At 35.9% G+C, this 18,105-nt stretch overlaps 1 protein-coding gene across 3 annotated transcripts in view; it reads right to left on the reverse strand.

The window, feature by feature from the left end:
* KPNA4 (karyopherin subunit alpha 4) overlaps positions 1 to 18,105 on the reverse strand; it is a 67,962-nt gene that overhangs the window by 16,865 nt on the left and 32,992 nt on the right. For all 3 annotated transcript variants that reach the window (XM_047875446.1, XM_047875445.1, XM_047875447.1), the window contains 4 exons: positions 10,423 to 10,509; positions 7,845 to 8,014; positions 7,712 to 7,756; positions 4,612 to 4,743 (listed from right to left, as the gene is read on the reverse strand). In XM_047875446.1, the coding sequence (XP_047731402.1) occupies positions 4,612 to 4,743; positions 7,712 to 7,756; positions 7,845 to 8,014; positions 10,423 to 10,509 (434 nt within the window). The remainder of the gene's footprint in view (positions 1 to 4,611; positions 4,744 to 7,711; positions 7,757 to 7,844; positions 8,015 to 10,422; positions 10,510 to 18,105) is intronic.

An 18,105-nucleotide genomic window follows, 5' to 3' on the forward strand; every position in this document is an offset into this window, starting at 1 on the left:
AGTTCCAGCCCCGCGTCCGGCTCCATGCTGACAGCTCAGAGCCTGGAGTCTGCTTCAGCTTCTGTGTTTCCCTCTCTCTCTGCCCCTCCCCCACTCACACTCTCAAAAATAAACAAACATTAAAAAAAATTTTTTTTAAGTTTTTAATTTTGGTGAAGTCCAATTTATCTACTTTTCTCTTTGATTGCTTATGCTTGTGGTATCATATGTAAAAAATTGCTGCATAATCGATTATCATGAAAATCTATGCTTATGTTTTCTTCTAAGAGGTTTACATTTTTAGCTCTTACATTTAGGTGTTTATTCTGAGCTAATTTTTATATACAGGAGTCTAATTTCATTTGTTTATAGGTATATATTTAGTAAGTCTCAGCTACATTGTACAAATGTAGTTGAATCACTACTTCCTGAAAACACTATTCTTTGCTAAGTGAATTTTCTTGGCACCTTTGTTAAAAATCAACCGATCATAAATGTATGGGGTTTTCTGGACTCTTGATTCTATTTCACTGATCTATATGTCTACCCTTATGCCGGTATCACAAAGTCTTTTTCACTGAAACTATGCAGTAAGTTCTGAAAGTGAGAAGTCCCCACCTGTCCTTTTTTAAAGCTTGTTTCTGCTATTTCTAGGACCTTTGTATTTTCATATGGATTTTAATATTAGCTTGTAAGTTTCTACAAAAAGGCACCTGGGATTTTAACAGAAATTGAATTTAATCTGTAGGTAAATTTGGGGAGCACTATCATTCTAACAATACTGTCTTCTACTCCACAAATGTGGATGTCTTTCCATTTATTTAGTTAAGTCTTTAATTTGTTTTAAAAATGTTTCTAGTCAGGTGGCTGGGTGGCTCAGTCGGTTAAGCATCTGACTCTTGGTTTCAGCTCAGGTCATGATCTCACGGTTCATGGGTTCAAGCCCTGTGTCAGGCTTTAAGCAGACAGCGCAGAGCCTCCTTGGGATTCTTTCTCTCCCTCTCTCTCTCTGCCCTTCAGCTGCTCATGTTCACATTCTCTCTCTCTCTCAAAATGAATAAACAAAGTTTCATAGTGACCCAGCTTCTTTAACAAATAAATTTAAGAGGGGAAAGAAAAATAAAACTGTAGAGTAACAGGAACATAAAAACAAAGCTACCAAATGCAATGTCAACCTTGTTTTGATATAGATTTCATCAAAGTGTGGAAAAAAAAAATGAAGCAATCAGTAAAATTTGGATACTGATTGGATTCTAATATTAACTTTCTTTTTAAGTTTATTTATTTGAAAGAGACAGAAACAGTGCAAGTGGGGGGGGGGGGCAGAGAGAGAGGATGAGAGAGAGAATCCCAAGCAGGTTCCACACTGCCAGTGCAGAGCCCCATATGGGGCTCGAACCCACAAAGCTATGAGAACATGACCTGAGCTGAAACCAAGAGTCATACATTTAACTTGCTGAGCTACCCATGTGCCCCGGATTTTACTAAGATTTAAAAGATACTCTAACAGTACTGTGATTATATAAAAACATACAGCCTTATTTTTTAAGAAAAGCTGATGAAATTATATACTATCTGGGACGTGTCAAAATAATTTGATGGGGGAAGTAGGAATATAGAGGAAACCTACATGGAGGTTCATTACAAGTATTACAACATTAACTTTGAAAGCTGGCTAAAGAAAAATTCCAGCCCTATTTCTGAATGAAATCCAATATTAAAACTAAAGATGCATTCTGAAAAAAAGAAAACAAAAAACAGACCAAACACCCATACCGAGATATAAGTATTGCACTTAAGAAATGCAAACTCAAGGGTACCTGGGTGGCTCAGTTTGTTGAGTGTTACCTTTGGCTCAGGTCATCATCTTGTGGTTCGTGAGTTTGAGCCCCACATCAGGCTCACTGCTGTCAGTGTAGAGCCTGCTTCGGATCCTCTGTCCCCCTCTGTCCCTCCCTCACTTGTGCTCTCTCAAAAATAAACAAACATTAAAAAAAAGTTCAAGAGGTTAAGCGTCTGACTTCAGCCAGGTCACGATCTCACAGTCCGTGAGTTCGAGCCCCGCATCGGGCTCTGGGCTGATGGCTCAGAGCCTGGAGCCTGTTTCCGATTCTGTGTCTCCCTCTCTCTGCCCCCTCCCCCATTCATGCTCTGTGTCTCTCTGTCCCCAAAATAAATAAACGTTGGAAAAAAAAAATTAAAAAAAAAGTTCAAGAAAAAAAAATGCAAGCTTAATAATAGATATGTATATGAATATTTACTTTTTAAAGTTTATTTTTTTTAGTAATCTCTATACCAGACATAGGGCTCAAACTCACAACTCTGAGATCAAGAGTCACATGCTTTTCTGAATGGGCCAGCTAGGTGCCCTAGTAAGAATACTTTAGTGAACCACAAATAACCCTAAATGGCAAACTACTCTATTAATTTCTTCTGAATTCAGCTCAGTGTTCCCTTTTTCTTTAAAGTGCTTTACATTTTAAGATAGTGTATCTCCATTCTAACTGTACATGAGAAACATCTGAAGAGCTTTTTAAAGCCCAGGTTTCTAGGAAATATCCCAGATTTACTAAAACAGAATCACCAAGGGTCAAGCAAGGGAAATAAAAAAAAAATTTTTTTCTTTAAGCTTCACAGTTGATCTTAATGTCCACCCAGGGTTGAGAAACAGTGCATTAGGTTAACAGTTTTCCTTATGCGATTATTGACCAGATTGTAAGTCATCATAAGATGAAAGCATTCTATTTACATCAGAAGGGTAGGGAGAGAGCTTGCTGTATCTCCCTTTACCACTGCAGTTTGACAGTTACTGCTCATAATATTTGTGTGAACTTCTCACCCTCTCTTTTTTGGCTCTTTCTAGATGGCTTGGGATAAATATTTATATGGAAGGATTTAAAAATAATAAAAGGATAAAAAGTTAAGAAGATTTTAGGGGTGCCTAGGTGGCTCAGTTGGTTAAGCTTAACTACCCAGCTTCAGCTTAGGTCATGATCTCATGAATCATGAATTTGAGTCCCACATTGGGCTCTCTGCTGTCAGCTCAGAGCCAGCTTTGGATCCTCTGCCTCCCTCTCGCTCTCTGCCCCTCCCCCGCTCTCTCAGAAATAAACAGAAACATTACAAAGAAAACAAAAATTTGAAATAATTAAAAGGAAACAATTTAGGAAGCTCCTGAGCAGCGTATTTCAGTACAAAGCCTTTATCACAGTGCCAATGAAGTTAAGCATTATTTAAACTTGCCAGGTGTAGTATGGCAGTTAAATAAAAAGGGGAAAAAAAGGAGTAGAGTAGGCAAAAAGAAACAGGACAAAAAGAAAAAATTAAAATATCAGTACTTATTTCAGATGCCACCATGTCATCACATAAAATTTCCTAAGAAATTCTTAGAAATCAGTAATTAACAAAGGAGTTGACCTGGGATGGGGTTTTTGGTGGGGTGGGAATAGGGGGACAGGGAAAGATTCTTGTTGACTTGTAGTAATCTTACCTCATTTTCTCCCTCTTTTTAAAAATTTTAAAAATTATTAAGTAGACTCCATGCCCCACATGGGACCTGAACTCATGACCCTGAGATCAAGAGTCCCATGCTCTACTGACTGAGGTACCTAGGTACCCCTCATTTTCTTCATCTTTAAAATGGGGATATAATTGGGGTGCATGGATGGCTCAGTTGGTTAAGCACCTGACTTTGGCTCAGGTCATGCTCTCATAGCCTGTGAGTTCGAGCTCCACGTCGGGGTCTCTGCTGTCAGCGTGGAGCCTGCTTCAGATCCTCTGTCTCCCTCTCTCTCTCTGGCCCTCCCCTGCTCACATTCTCTCTCTCTCTCTCTCTCAAAAATAATATACATTTTTTAAATATGGGGATATAATTAATACCTCATTCCTTTCAAAGATATGTTCTTACTTTATTCCAAAAAGATATCTGCACCCCTATATTTATTGCAGTGTTATTTATAATAACCCAGATATGAAAGCAACCCAAGAGTCCATTGATAGATGAATGGATAAAGACATGGTATATACATAAAATGGAATATTAGTCATAAAAAGATGAGATCTTGCCATTTACAACCACATCAATGGACCCAGAGATCATGCTAAGTGAAATAAGTCAAAGACAAAATACCTTATGATCTCAATTATATGTGGAATTAAAAAAACAAAATGAACAAACAAACAAAACTCAAAAACAGATCCATAAACACAGAACAAATTGATGGTTGCCAGAGGGAAGGGAGGTGGGGTGATGGGCAAAATGGGTGAAGGGGAGTGGGAGAAACAGACTTCCAGTAACTGGATGAATAAGTCATGGAATACAGAGCACAGCATAGGGAATACAGTTAATGGTATTTTAATAGCATTGTATGGTGACAGATGGTAGCTACACTTGTGGTGAGCATAGCATAACATATAGAGAAGTTGAATCGCTATGTTGTACACCTGAAACTAACGTAACCCTGTGTCAACTATACTTCAATAAAAAAATAGATTAAAATAAAGATGTGTTATCAGGCTAGAAATACACTTTGAACTAATGAAACTGGCCATTTTTAAATGCCATGCTTAAAGCAAATTAGTGGTAAAAAGCAAAACAAAACAAAAATACTGTATTATTAACAACAAACTCACCTGAACTTTGACTTCCTGGTGGCTGAGTAGAGGAACCAAGTGAGGGACTATTCCAGAGTCTATTACCATCTGTATCTGTTCATTGCCAGCATCAGTAAGGTAAGAGAGGGCCCAGACTGTATCTACCAATATCTAAGGGATAAAATGAAAATTCAAATAGCCTTTGAATATTTTCTAACTTTAATAATTCTTAACCATACAGACTAATCTATGATTGTTCCACTGCCTTTTTTCTTCTTCTCTCAATTCACTGAAATCTTAATCTCTATTATACTAAACAACATCATCTATCAATGTCTGTTATCAAGTATGTGAATCCCTTAGCCATATTCAGTATGCTTCAGTTAATTATAATCCTGACCACAGGTTGGTAGCTAATCTTAATTCACTAAGATACACAGTACACCATACAGGAAATAGGAGAAAAAGACATTCTCTTTCTCAAATACTCACACTGACACAGAACAAGTCCAAAGATATTGTAGTAAATACACAGAGTTGGAAAGACTATTAAGTATCCAACATACACAGCGATTCAAAACATCTGGGCTAGATGTAGATGTTCAAGTGTTCTCTAGTATCACCGGCATCATGTTGGTATGTCACGAGCCAGTACTTAAGTATTAGGAGTTAATAGCAATTTCATCTTTTCCAACCAGTTTGCTTTGCCTTATAAAATTGGAGGCAACTTCTCTAATAATGAAGTGTCCCACAGCTGCACATCGAGACATTAAAAACAACCATAGGTCAATCTGTGTGATCTATAATCAAAAACGTTTTAGTAAAAAAAGAAAATGCATAATTTACAGCATGTGCCAAAACTACCTATTCAAAAAAAAAACCACCCCTCTGTAGCTAAATTATACTGTAATTTAACCTATAATTTTTAATGTTATATTCTGAAGTTCAGAAGCCCATTGTGTTTCATCTTTCTTTTGTATTAAGTCTAATTAGTAGTTACGTCCAAAAGGAAGTAGGGCAACTGTTGAACTGTTGCATAAATAATACAGTTATTGACAAAGACACAGGAAAAGTAATTGTGCCTGGAACTTTACTTCCGAAGCCTTTCTGGAATATGAACTCTGTGTCAAAAGACAAGCCAGGAACATTTGAAACCTTTTAAATTCTAAACCAACATTATGTTTGAAACATCTGAGCATCTCCTGGTAAGAGAAAACAACACTTTGCTATTGTTTCTTTCAAAAACTAAAGAGAGCTCTTTGGTTATTTTTAATGTAAAAAGAAGACTCCAAATCAAAGAATTCACACACATAAGGTGGTATTGAAATACGTGAAAGAACTAAATTTCAACTTACAAATGTAAATCTTTTTTCTAGAGTTCCAACATATGCCAAAATTGGTTGATAAAGGCAAAGAATTTCAAGTTACTTGTCCATGACTGTACAATTTTTTTTAAAAGGCCCAACACTAAATGTCATTAATATGCTCACATCAAAATCACAATTTAAACAGACTTGATCTCCTATATAATTTCTGTATTAAAGTTAGTGTTCTATAATAAATTTACTAATTATAACTACAGTATAATTTCAGTGTTTCACTTATGCTTTGTGGAAGCAGTTTTTTTTTTTTTTTTCATGGTCTGATTTAAGAATTTGCTAAGTTAAGTTTACCTAAAAAGATTATATTTTTAATAAATATTATTATATAGTAAACAATATTACTTAGCAAACATGCTACTAAAGAATAATGAGACTAGCTTGAGAAATTTAAGATATATTAAAAGCAAGAAAGATGGAGTTACAATTTCAACTGGGTTGGGGTAAATGGAAAGAACACAATACATCTCTGAAATAAGGTCAATCAAGTTGTCAGGTTTTCTGGGAGAGGTATAAATGTTCAGACTAACTTTCCATGGAAATTTTTTAAAAGTATTAAAATTTGTAATTTAATAAAAAAACTTGGTATTACAGGAGCCAAACTCAAAAATGGCTTATATGTTCCTTTAAAACAAAACAAAACAAAACAAAACAAAACAAAACAAAACAAAACAGACCTTGGACTATTAGGATTGAAAACAACGTATCTTTATAGCAAAGATCATGTTAATTTAATGAATTTTGTACATATGTCACTCCTTGATGTAGTATTAATTCTAAGTTTGATTTGTTCCATATGCTTTAGACAGATCCTGGAAAAATGGTATTACCCTGGAAACTGTAAAGGAATGAAGCAGCTTATCAAACAATGGTCATCACACCAAGCTGTTTCTAAGGAACCACGTAAGTTCCTGAATGTTGCTGTGCATTGTATCCCTGTGCTTTCTTTTACCCATTATATTTCTAGCTTTTCTAATACACTGAAGGTGAGGCTGGTTTTGTAAGCAGTCAGGGCAGTTTCCCACCTCATCATACTTCCTGAGGTGCTTTTTCTTTTGCCATCTGTATTGGTGAGAATGAATAAGGTATATTGATTACTTTAAAAATCTAGTCTGCAGGAACTTTTTTTTCTTGTTTGGATATTTATGAGTTTTCTCTAAAACATGTGAAGCCACTAAAAAGTCACCATAGATGGAAAAATATAGTGAAAATGAAATTAAAGAGCAACTGATGTTCTTAAATTGATGTATGTATTCTTATGAATACAAACCCATACATAAAGGCACAAATATTTCTTTTTTAATCTTTCAAAAAATGAAAGTACAATTAGGCCTATGTATTCTCTCAAACACTGGTCAGGCTGTTAAAATGAGCTTCCATAAAAAGCTCTTGACCAATCAAAGATATAATCTTCATGGGAGAGATCACTAACTGGCAACTTTAAAACTTTGAAAATGAGTTTTTGCAACACATACACAACACACACACACCTTTAAGAATTTTCAAAATGAGTTTTTAACTCCCCCTCCAACATGTTATTGCCCCAAACAAAATATAGTTAGGCTTTATTTCTTCACTGTAAATTATATTTTATGATACAGGAAAACACAAAGTAAATACAGTAATAGTAAGCTATTACAGCTCTTGAAATGGAAAAATCTGATAGAGTATACTAACATCATGTTCAGCATAAGATTTTCTTCCCTATGTCATAGAGGCAGCCCTAGACATACATACATATACACATAAAAAATACTCACATTTACGTCTGTGTGATGAATTAAGACACAAAGAGCTGGAAGAATCTGAAGAGAGAAATATACAGATTTATAAACATATACATAATGGTATCTAGTTAAAAAACAAAAAAGAAAACACACAACACCTGTTTACCTCCTGAATGGTTTCCATTGGGGGTGGTGGGTCTTTGTGGCGACATAAGTTGACCATAACCCAAGTAACATTCCTTAAGAATGTTATAGGAATAGATGGACTTATGAAGGAAAGTAAAGGTTTCACAACTCCAAGACTTATGACATAATCTCTACATTGTGGCCCATCACCTGTAGGAAGGAGCGATTAATTCAATAAAATACACTGACAATAAGCAATTCAGAAAACATACGGCAGTGGGTTCAATATGCTGCTTTCTAGATTTTTAACTATTAGTTTTATATAAAAGTGTAGCTATTTAGTCTTACAAAGAAGTTTTAGACAACAACAACCAAGTTCTCATTTTAGGTCTTTTAGCCAAGAGAAGCAACATAAAGTAATAACATTTTTTTGGTACATGATTTACATATTCAGCTTTATAAATTGTTCACCTATGTTTTTATGCCATCCAAAAATAGAAGCCTAAGGATTCTTTAGAATACTTTGTGAGCAGAGAACTGCTGCTTTTACCTTCTCTCACAATGGTACTCAGTTTAACAAACTTTCATGTAATAAAAACATATGTATATGTACACACATCAAAATACTATTAGAAAAAAAATCTGTAGAATTTATACTTGTGACCTAGTATCAGAGTACCAAAAGTATTAACTACAAATTATTTGACATATTTAAAAAAAAACTATGTCAAAAATAAAGTTAAAAAAGAAAAAAACTATGTCAAAAAAAAGGAGTGGGTGGAGGAATGAACCAATATCCCTAGAGCAGTGGTTCCCAAAGTAATTTTTGGGTCCTATCCCAGATCTGTTAAAACAAACTCTATGAATCCAGAATTCTGGGTCAAGAATTCAAGCCCTTATCATAGGATACTGAAAACAGTTAAAAGTTTGAGAATCACTGCCTTAGAGAACTGCCAAATGGAATTTCTGTATCTAGAGTATTGCCGTAATTTCTAGCATGAAAGTCATGTTAAGTATTACATTCCACAAATGAAAACCCTTTTCTTTGCACTGCAATATTTGGAGATAAAATCCCTGTTCTTTTGGCATCCATGTAGTCTAATTATTCTACGATGTCACAGGAATTGTAAACCAAAGATCAAGATACTGCATTAATAGCTCTAAATCTAAAATTTAGTATAAAAGCAAAGGGGTGAAGGAATTTGAATACACAAAAGATAGCATTCTTAACAGCAACAGATCATATGTGAATAACACTTTACGGAGAAATTCTCCCATTTTAAAACTCCTACTTGTGGGACACTAACCATCCCTCTGCATTCTATCTTGGTCCCCCCAAAGGGTAATATAGAAGAGGTACATTAAAGTAATACTGACTACTTCCATGCAAGAACAATGGTCTGTGGCAAAAATAAACTTAAAAAAATTTTTTTTAACCTTTATTTATTTTTTTGAGACAGAGAGAGACAGAGCATGAATGGGGGAGGGTCAGAGAGACAGGGAGACACAGAATCCGAAACAGGCTCCGGGCTCTGAGCTGTCGGCACAAAGCCTGACGCAGGGCTTGAACTCACACACCATGAGATCATGACCTGAGCCGAAGTCGGATGATCAACTGACTGAGCCACGCAGGCGCCCCCAAAATAAACTTTAATACTAAGGGACACAATACAGTTCAGATTCCAGTTTTTTTCCATTCTCCATTCACTGGAGGACAGTTTTTTAAATTCTGGAGTTTGAGTAAAGTTCAGATCTAGTTTAAGAACAAATTTTGAGGGGCGCCTGGGTGGCTTAGTTGGGTAAGTGTCGGACTCAGGTATTGATCTCGTACCTTGTGGGTTCAAACCCCGTGTTGGGCTCTGTGCTGACAGCTCAGAGCCTGGAGCCTGCTTCAGATTCTGTGTCTCCCTTTCTCTCTGCCCTTCCCCTTCTCACACACTCTGTCTCTCTCTCTCTCTCTCTCAAAAATAAGTAAACATTAAAAAAAAATTTTTTTTTAATCTTGAAATATTAGAATTGTCTTTATTCTTCCTACAATTATGTCAAAGAAAAACTGAAAGGTATGGTAATCATGGTGTTCAACATTTAATGTCACAGTCTATAAGCTACAAACACCTTCTGTAGGATGACGACCTCACAATAATAATGGATAACATTATTGTATTTTACCATACTAAAATCTATAAAAAATACTAAAAATTTCCATTTATACTCTTTTTAGAACTGCCATTATGGAGAAGACTTATTGGTTTATTTTGTACCACCTTTTTTCTTAGTAGTTTCTATGACAATGGAGAGTTAAGGAATAAAATGGACACATCAACACAATAAAGGAAGGAGATACATATTTCATAATTACTCAAATAACTAAGATTGACTATGTATTTTTTTAAAAAGCTGTCTATATATAAAAAGATATTACCGTATCATAAGCAACAAAAAATTCATTCTATTTACCATAGGTTTACACTTAAAACAGCTTAATTTCTATAAATTATTTCACAAAAATCAGTACTGAAAATGACAAATTGTTTCTCATTTTTCACTATTTGTAGTCATTTTTATTACATAGTATATGATAATAATTTTTGGACTAGCATTACAAGTTTTATACAAACCTATGATATTTCCCAGTGCCCACACTGCCTGCTCACAGACATTTTGATGGGGTGAATGTAGAAGCCTCAGGAAAAGTGGCACAGCATCTAAAGGAGGAAAATGTAAGTTACATTTAAGTTTAAAAATAGTTTTAGAGCTCAATTTCAATACTATTGATTAAAAAAGGGGGGGGGGGGACTAAAGATACTATGCTCTAAACCAAAAATCAATCTGTTTTTACTGAAACCTAAGAAGAAAGCAAGCTATCAAAAATATATTTGGGGTGCCTGGGGTGGCTCAGTTGGGTAAGCATCTGACTTCAGCTCAGGTCATGATCTCACAGTTCATGAGTTTGAAGCCCATGCTAGGCTCCATCTGACAGTGCAAAGCCTGCTTGGGATTCTGTCTCTCCCTCTCTCTTTCTGCTCCTCCTTGATTTCAGCTTTCTTTCTCTCTCAAAATAAATACACTTAAAAAAATTTATATATATATATATATTTTAAAAATGTACTTATTAAATGTTTTTTTACTAGGGGAAGAATAATGGAAAAATTTTAACTAGCAGACCACTTAATTCACCATCAAAATGGCAGTTTCAACATACAAATATTGTAACAAGTTGGCAAATTTTCATTCATAATTAAACCTGGATAAAATTCCAAATAAAAATCAATCCTTATAAACAAACAGATAAATAAATTCCTTACAGATTAAGCATTATTCTCAAATTTGGAGGAATAAAAAGGACTCCAGTTGTTGAAATAACTTTTGAATGTGGAAATGTGAAATAACAGGAGGGTGCAGTTCAATACAGTGGCATAGTAAGATCCTGACCTCACCTTCCACCATGGCACATCAAACCTACAGCTACATATACAATAATGCTCTCTACAGAACTAGCTGAACAGGTCCTCTGTATCAAAAGATAAAAAGATCACACTGAGACAGATAAGAGAGTCAGAGACTGCCGTCCTTACAAAGCCATTGCCGCCCCCCCCCCCCCCACTCCTGCCCACCACCACAGTAGGAGGGATTCACAAGTGGGATGGATCTCATAAATATGGAACATATCCCTGAGGAGGGGTTAGAGCCCCAAATCAGGCACCCAAACACTTGGGACCGACACCAGAGACAAACCCCCAAATCATCTGGCTTTAAAAACCAACAGAGCTTATGTCCAAGAGACCCAAAGGGCTGTAGGAAACCAAGGGTACACTCTTAAAAGAATCTGTTAAAAGACTCACTTGCCCCAGGACCCAGCACAAAAGCAGTAGGTAGAAAAGTACCTAGAGCATATGTAAAGGAGGTTCATTGGCTAAGCTTAAAGCCTAAGGGATGAGGGTCTTATGGAACTTTCTCCAAGGATGGAAGTGCTGGCAGGTGCCATTTTTTATACATACTACCTTGCTAGCAAAACTTGCACCAGCCCTTCACCCCAGCCCTGAGCACTGCTGTAGCCACACCCCACCAAACCCAGTGGGATGGCTCATCCTGGCCTAGCACTCCCCTGTGGCCCTGCCAAAGCTGGCAGGAGCACAAAGTCCACATAGGGGATACTTCCTGAATGCCTGGTACTGGTCACTGTGGTGGGGGTGGGGGTGTCTTAAATTTTGGGGTTCCATGGGAATGACAATCTGAGACTACTTTTGACAGGCTCCACCTCCACAGCATAGCACAGATTGCTGCCTAAAACATTGTCTTCCTGTGACCATTCCTTCAAGACTGGGAGAGAGAGCCATTTCACCTAATACATAAAAAACAAACACAGAAAGTCAAGTCAAATAAGTAAACTGAGGAACAGAGCCAAATAAAACCCCAGAAAAAAGCTTTACTGAAATGAAGATAATTTACCTGATAACGAGTTCAAAAACATGGTCATAAAGATGCTCCCCAATCTTGAGAGAAGAATGGATGAATATAGAATAAATTTCAACAAAACAGAAAATACGAGGAAGTACCAAACAAAAGTCACAGAGCTGAACACAATAACTGAAGTGAAAGATACAGGAGAGGCATTCAACAGCAGGTTAAGATAAAGCAGAAGAAAGGATCAATGATCTGGAAGACAGGGCAATGGAATGCACCCCAACAGAGCAGCAAGAGAAAAAAGAAATTTTAAAAAGTGAAGACAGCTAAGGGACCTACAGGATAACATCAAGTGGAACACATTCCCATAATGGGCTCTCAGGAGAAGTGAGAAAGAAAGGTACAGAAAATTAATTTGAAGAAATAATGACTAAAAACTTTCCTAACTTGGAGAAGCAAACAGTATCCAGATCAGGGAAGCCCAAAAAGTTCCAAATAAAATGAACCCAGAAAAAGCCACACCAAGACACATTATAATTAAAATGTCAAGAGTTAAAGATAAAAAGAGTAAATTAAGGAAGCAACAGAAAAACTTAATGCATATATGACAAGCCCCATAAGGTTATCAGTAGATTTTTCAGGATATGGTTTACAGGACAGAGGCATGATATATTCAAAGTGCTGAAAGGAAAAAATTCCCAACCAAGAATACTCTACCCAGTAAAGTTATTATTAATTGAAGGAGACAGACAGTTTTCCAGACAAGCAAAAACTAAGGAATTCACTACTACTAAACCAGCCTTACAAGAAATGTTGAAGAGATGTCTTTAAGCTGAAAGGATAGGACATTAACTTGTAACAAGAAAAAATATGAGAGGAAAAATAATCAGTAGATAAAGGAAATATATGGTAAAGGTAGTAGACTAATTACTTCCAAAGCTAGCATGAAGATTAAAAAATAAAAGTAGTAAAAATAACTGTAATTACACCCATCAGTTAAAGGGACATACAAAATAACAAGATATAAAATGTGAGGCAGGGGGTAAAAATGGAGTTTTGGAATGTGTTCAAACTTAACCTGCTATCAACTTAAAATACTCTGGTATATGTAAAAGCTATATATGTAAGCCCTACGGTAACTGCAAAGCAGAAACCGGTAGTAGATACACAAAAGATAATGAGAATGGAATTTAAACATAACATTCAAGAAAAGGCATCAAACCACAAGGGACGAGAGCAAGAGAAGAAAGGAACAGAGAACAACAAAACAGCCAGAAAACAATTAACAAAATGTCAGTAAGTACACATACTTATCTATAATTACTTTAAATGTAAGTGGATTAAATTCTCCAATCAACAGACACAGAATGTCTGGGGCGCCTGGGTGGCTCAGCTGGTTAAGCGTCTGCTTTCAGCTCAAGTCATGATCTCAGAGTTTGTGGGTTCCAGCCCCACACTGGGCTCTCTGCTGTCAGCGCAGAGCCCACTTCGGATCCTCTGTTCCCTCTCTCTCTGACCCTCCCCTGTTCACATGCATGCACGCTCTCTCTCTTTCCCCACCTCTCAAAAAAGAAATAAACATTAAAAATAAAAAGACACTGAATGCCTGAATGGATAGGAAATAACTCTCATCCATATGTTGCCTACTAGAGACTCACCTGAAATGTAAGGATACACACAGACTAAAAGTTAAGGGATAGAATAAAAGGGTTTCATGCAAATGGAAATCAAAAGAAACATGGGGTAGCTATTCCATGTGTATCAGCTATGTGTATCAGACAAAATAGACTTCAAAACAAAGACTGCAATAAAAGACAAAGAAGGGCATTACATAATGCTAACAGGGTCAATCCAGCAAGAAAATACAATGTTTGTAAGTCTTTATGAATCCAATATAGGAGTACCTAAATATATAAAGCATGTAAAGATGCTTTATATAAAGATGTAAAGGGAGGAACTGACAGCAATAAATAGTGGGGAGGCTTTCATACCCCACTTACATCACTGGATAGACCATTCAGATAGAAAATCCGTAAGAAAACATTAGCATTAAACAACACATTAGACCAGAATGACTTCACATATATATACACAAACATTCCATTCAAAAGTTATAGAACACACATTCTTTTCAAGTGCACATGGAACATTCTCCAGGACAGATCACATGTTAAGCCACAAAAGAAACCTCATGAAATTTAAGACCAAAAACACATCAAACATCTTTTTAGAACACAGTGGTATGAAAATAAAAATCACAAAACTGGAAAAATTATAAATATGTGGTGATTAAACAACATGCTACTGAACAATCAATGGGTCATGGAAGAAATCAAAGGAAAAATTTAAAAATATCTTGAGACAAACGAAAATGAAAGTACAACATGCTAAAATTTATGGGATGCAACAAGAGCAGTTCTAAACCTGAAGCTCACAGTGATACAGAAGGACTACCTCAAGAAACAAGAAAAATCTCAAATAATCTACCTTTACTAAAAGAATTAGGAAAAGAGGAACAAGGCTCAAAGTTAGTAGAAAAACGGAAATAATAAAGATGAGAGCAGAAATAAATGAAATACAGACTAAACAGATAATAGAAAAGATCAATGAAACTAAGAGCTGATTTTCTGAGAAGATAAACAAAAACTGGTGAACCTTTAGCTAGACTAAGGAAAAAAGAGTGTCCAAATAAAATCATAAATTAAAGTTGGGAAGTTACAACTGTTATCAAGGAAAATTAAAAGATCATAAGAGACTTCTATAAACAATTACATGCCAATAAACTGGACAACCTAAAAGAAATGAATAAATTCCTATACATTTACCATCTTCCAAGACAGAAATGGAAAATCTAAATAGACCAATTGCTAGAAGCGCAATTGAACCAGTAATCAAAAATCTCTCAATAAAAAGTCCAGCACCAGATAGCTTCACTGTTGAATTCTACCATTCAAAGATTTAACACCTATCCTTCTCAAACTCTTCCTAGAAAGTGAAGAGCAGGGAACCCTTCCAATCAGTTGAGGCCAGCATTACTCTGATACCAAATTCAGACAAGGACATCACAAATAAAGAGTATTATAGGCCAAAATTTTTGATGAATACAGATGCAAACACCCTGAATGAAGTCCTAGCAAACCAAATTCAACAATACATTTAAAAAATCGTAAGTCACGATCGAATAAGATTTATTTCAGGGATGCAAGGATGGTTTAACATCTGCAAGTCAATTATGATATACCACATTAACAAAATGAAGGATAAAAATCATATGATCATTTCAACAGATGTAGAAAAAGCATTTGACAAAATTCAACATCCATTTATGATAAAAATTCTCAACAAAGTGGGTACAGAGGAAATGTACCCCAACATAATAAAGGTCTCATATGATAAGCCCATAGTTAGTATCATACTCAAAGGTGAAAAGCTAAAAACTTTTCCTCTAAGATCAGGACTAAGACAAGGATGTCTACTCTCACAAATTTTATTCAAAACAGTATTCAAAGTTCTAGTCAGAGCAAACAGAAAAAGAAAGAAATGCATCCAAACTGGAAGGAAGGAAAACTGCCATTATTTGCAGATGACATAATGCTACATATAGGAAACCATAAAGACTCCATAAAAAATACTACTAGAATAAATGAGTTTGGTAAAGTTGCAGGATGCAGAGTCAATATAGAAAAATCTGTAGCATATTTATATGCTACAAACTATTAGAAAAATTAAGAAAACAACTCTATTTACAATTTCATCAAAAAGAGGAAAATACCTAGGAATAAATTTAACCAAGGAGGTAAAAGACCTATGCAAAAAACTACAAGATGATGAAAGAAACAGATGAAAGAAATAAAAACAAATAAATGGAACAATATTCCATGCTCCTATCAAAATCCCAATGGCAGTTTTCACAAAAATAGAACAAACAATCCTAAATTTGTATGGGATCACAAAAGATTCTGAATGGCCAAAGCAATCTTGAGAAGAAGAATCAAACTGGAGGCCTCACGCTCCTTGATTCAAACTATATTACAAAGCTACATTAATCAAAACAGTATGGTACCTATGTTGGCATAAAAACAGGGATGTAGATCAACAGAAAAGAAATAAACCCATGTACATACAATCAATTAATTTACAGCAAAGGAGGCAAGAAAAGACATTGGGGAAAGGACAGTTTCTTCAATAAACGGCGTTGAGATAACTGGATAGCCAAATGCATTAAGAATGAAACTAAACCAGAATGTTATACCATATACAAAAATGAACTCAAATGGATTAAAGACTTGAATATAGGGGCACCTGGGTGGCTCAGTCGGTTAAGCGTCCGACTTCAGCTCAGGTCACGATCTCACGGTCTGTGAGTTCGAGCCCCGCATCGGGCTCTGGGCTGATGGCTCAGAGCCTGGAGCCTGTTTCCGATTCTGTGTCTCCCTCTCTCTCTGCCCCTCCTCCATTCATGCTCTGTCTCTCTCTGTCTCAAAAATAAATGAAAATGTTAAAAAAAATTTAAAAAAAAAAAAAAAAAAAAAAAAAAAAAAAAGACTTGAATATAAGACCAGAAACTGTAAAAATTTCTACTAGAAAACACTGGTGGTAAGCTTCTTGACATCATTCTTGACAGTATTTTTTTGAACCTGACTTCACGTGCAATTAGCAACAAAAGCAAAAGTAAATGCAACTACATCAAACTAAAAGCTTCTGTACAGCCAAGGAGACTATCAACAAAATAAAAAGGCAACCTCCTGAATGAGAGTATATTTGCAAATCATGTATCTGGTAAGTGGTTAACATCCAAAATATATAAAGAATACCAACCCCCTCCCCCAAAATTTGATTACAAAATGGGAATAGAACCTGAATAGACATCTTGCTAAGGAAGGCATACACATGGCCCACAGACATATGAAAAGATGCTCAACATCACGAACCATCAGGGAAAAGCAAATCAAAACCATAAGGAGGTATCACCTCACACTGGTCAGAACAGCTAATCAAAAAGACAAGCAATAACAAGTGTTGGACAGGATGCTGAGAAAAGAGAGCCCTGGTGCACTGCTGGAGGGCATGTAAATTGGTGCAGCCACTATGGAAAACAGTGTAGAGGCTAATGAAGAAACTAAAAACACATGATCCAGTAATTCCACTTCTGGGTATTTATCTGAGCAAAATGAAAACAAATTTAAGAAGAGTACCCAGTATTTTCACCACAAGTATCTTTGCCACAAACACTTTCACCCTATAACTAATTGGCCATAACGCAATTATGCCATAAAAGAGGGGCATTCATTTAAAAGGACATAATGAGGGGCGCCTGGGTGGCTCAGTTGGTTAAGCATCTGACTTCAGCTCAGGTCATGATCTCGCGGTTCGTGGGTTCAAGCCCCGCGTCAGGCTCTGTGCTGACAGCTCAGAGCCTGGAGCCTGTTTCGGATTCTGTGTCTCCCTCTCTCTCTCACCCTCCCCTGTTCATGCTCTGTCTCTCTCTGTCTCAAAAATAAATAAATAAATAAATAAATAAATAAATAAATAAATAAATAAAAGGACATAATGCAAAATGAAAAATGCATTAATTAAAAAGACTTTATTGCAAAATACAACATTTGAATACATTTAAAATGTGTGTAGATTCATGTAATTCTATGCAAATAACTGATTTTATTTTGCAGAGTAAGCACTTGTCCTCAAAGTCTTTCTTTCATAATATACATTTTTTTTCCTTATTGATTCATCTCTTCATTTGGCATCACCTTTTCTCATTTTTTCGCTAAAATTTTTTCCTTAAGGGAGGCATTAAGTTTCTAAATACAAGGATGCATGCATATTTGTAACAGTTTTGTATGGCACTGTGGAAGTCTTCTACCTTGTTCTCTGTTCTCAGCATGCTGTCACACGTC

Source organism: Prionailurus viverrinus, chromosome C2 (assembly GCF_022837055.1).
Source record: "Prionailurus viverrinus isolate Anna chromosome C2, UM_Priviv_1.0, whole genome shotgun sequence".
Taxonomy (NCBI): domain Eukaryota; kingdom Metazoa; phylum Chordata; class Mammalia; order Carnivora; family Felidae; genus Prionailurus; species Prionailurus viverrinus.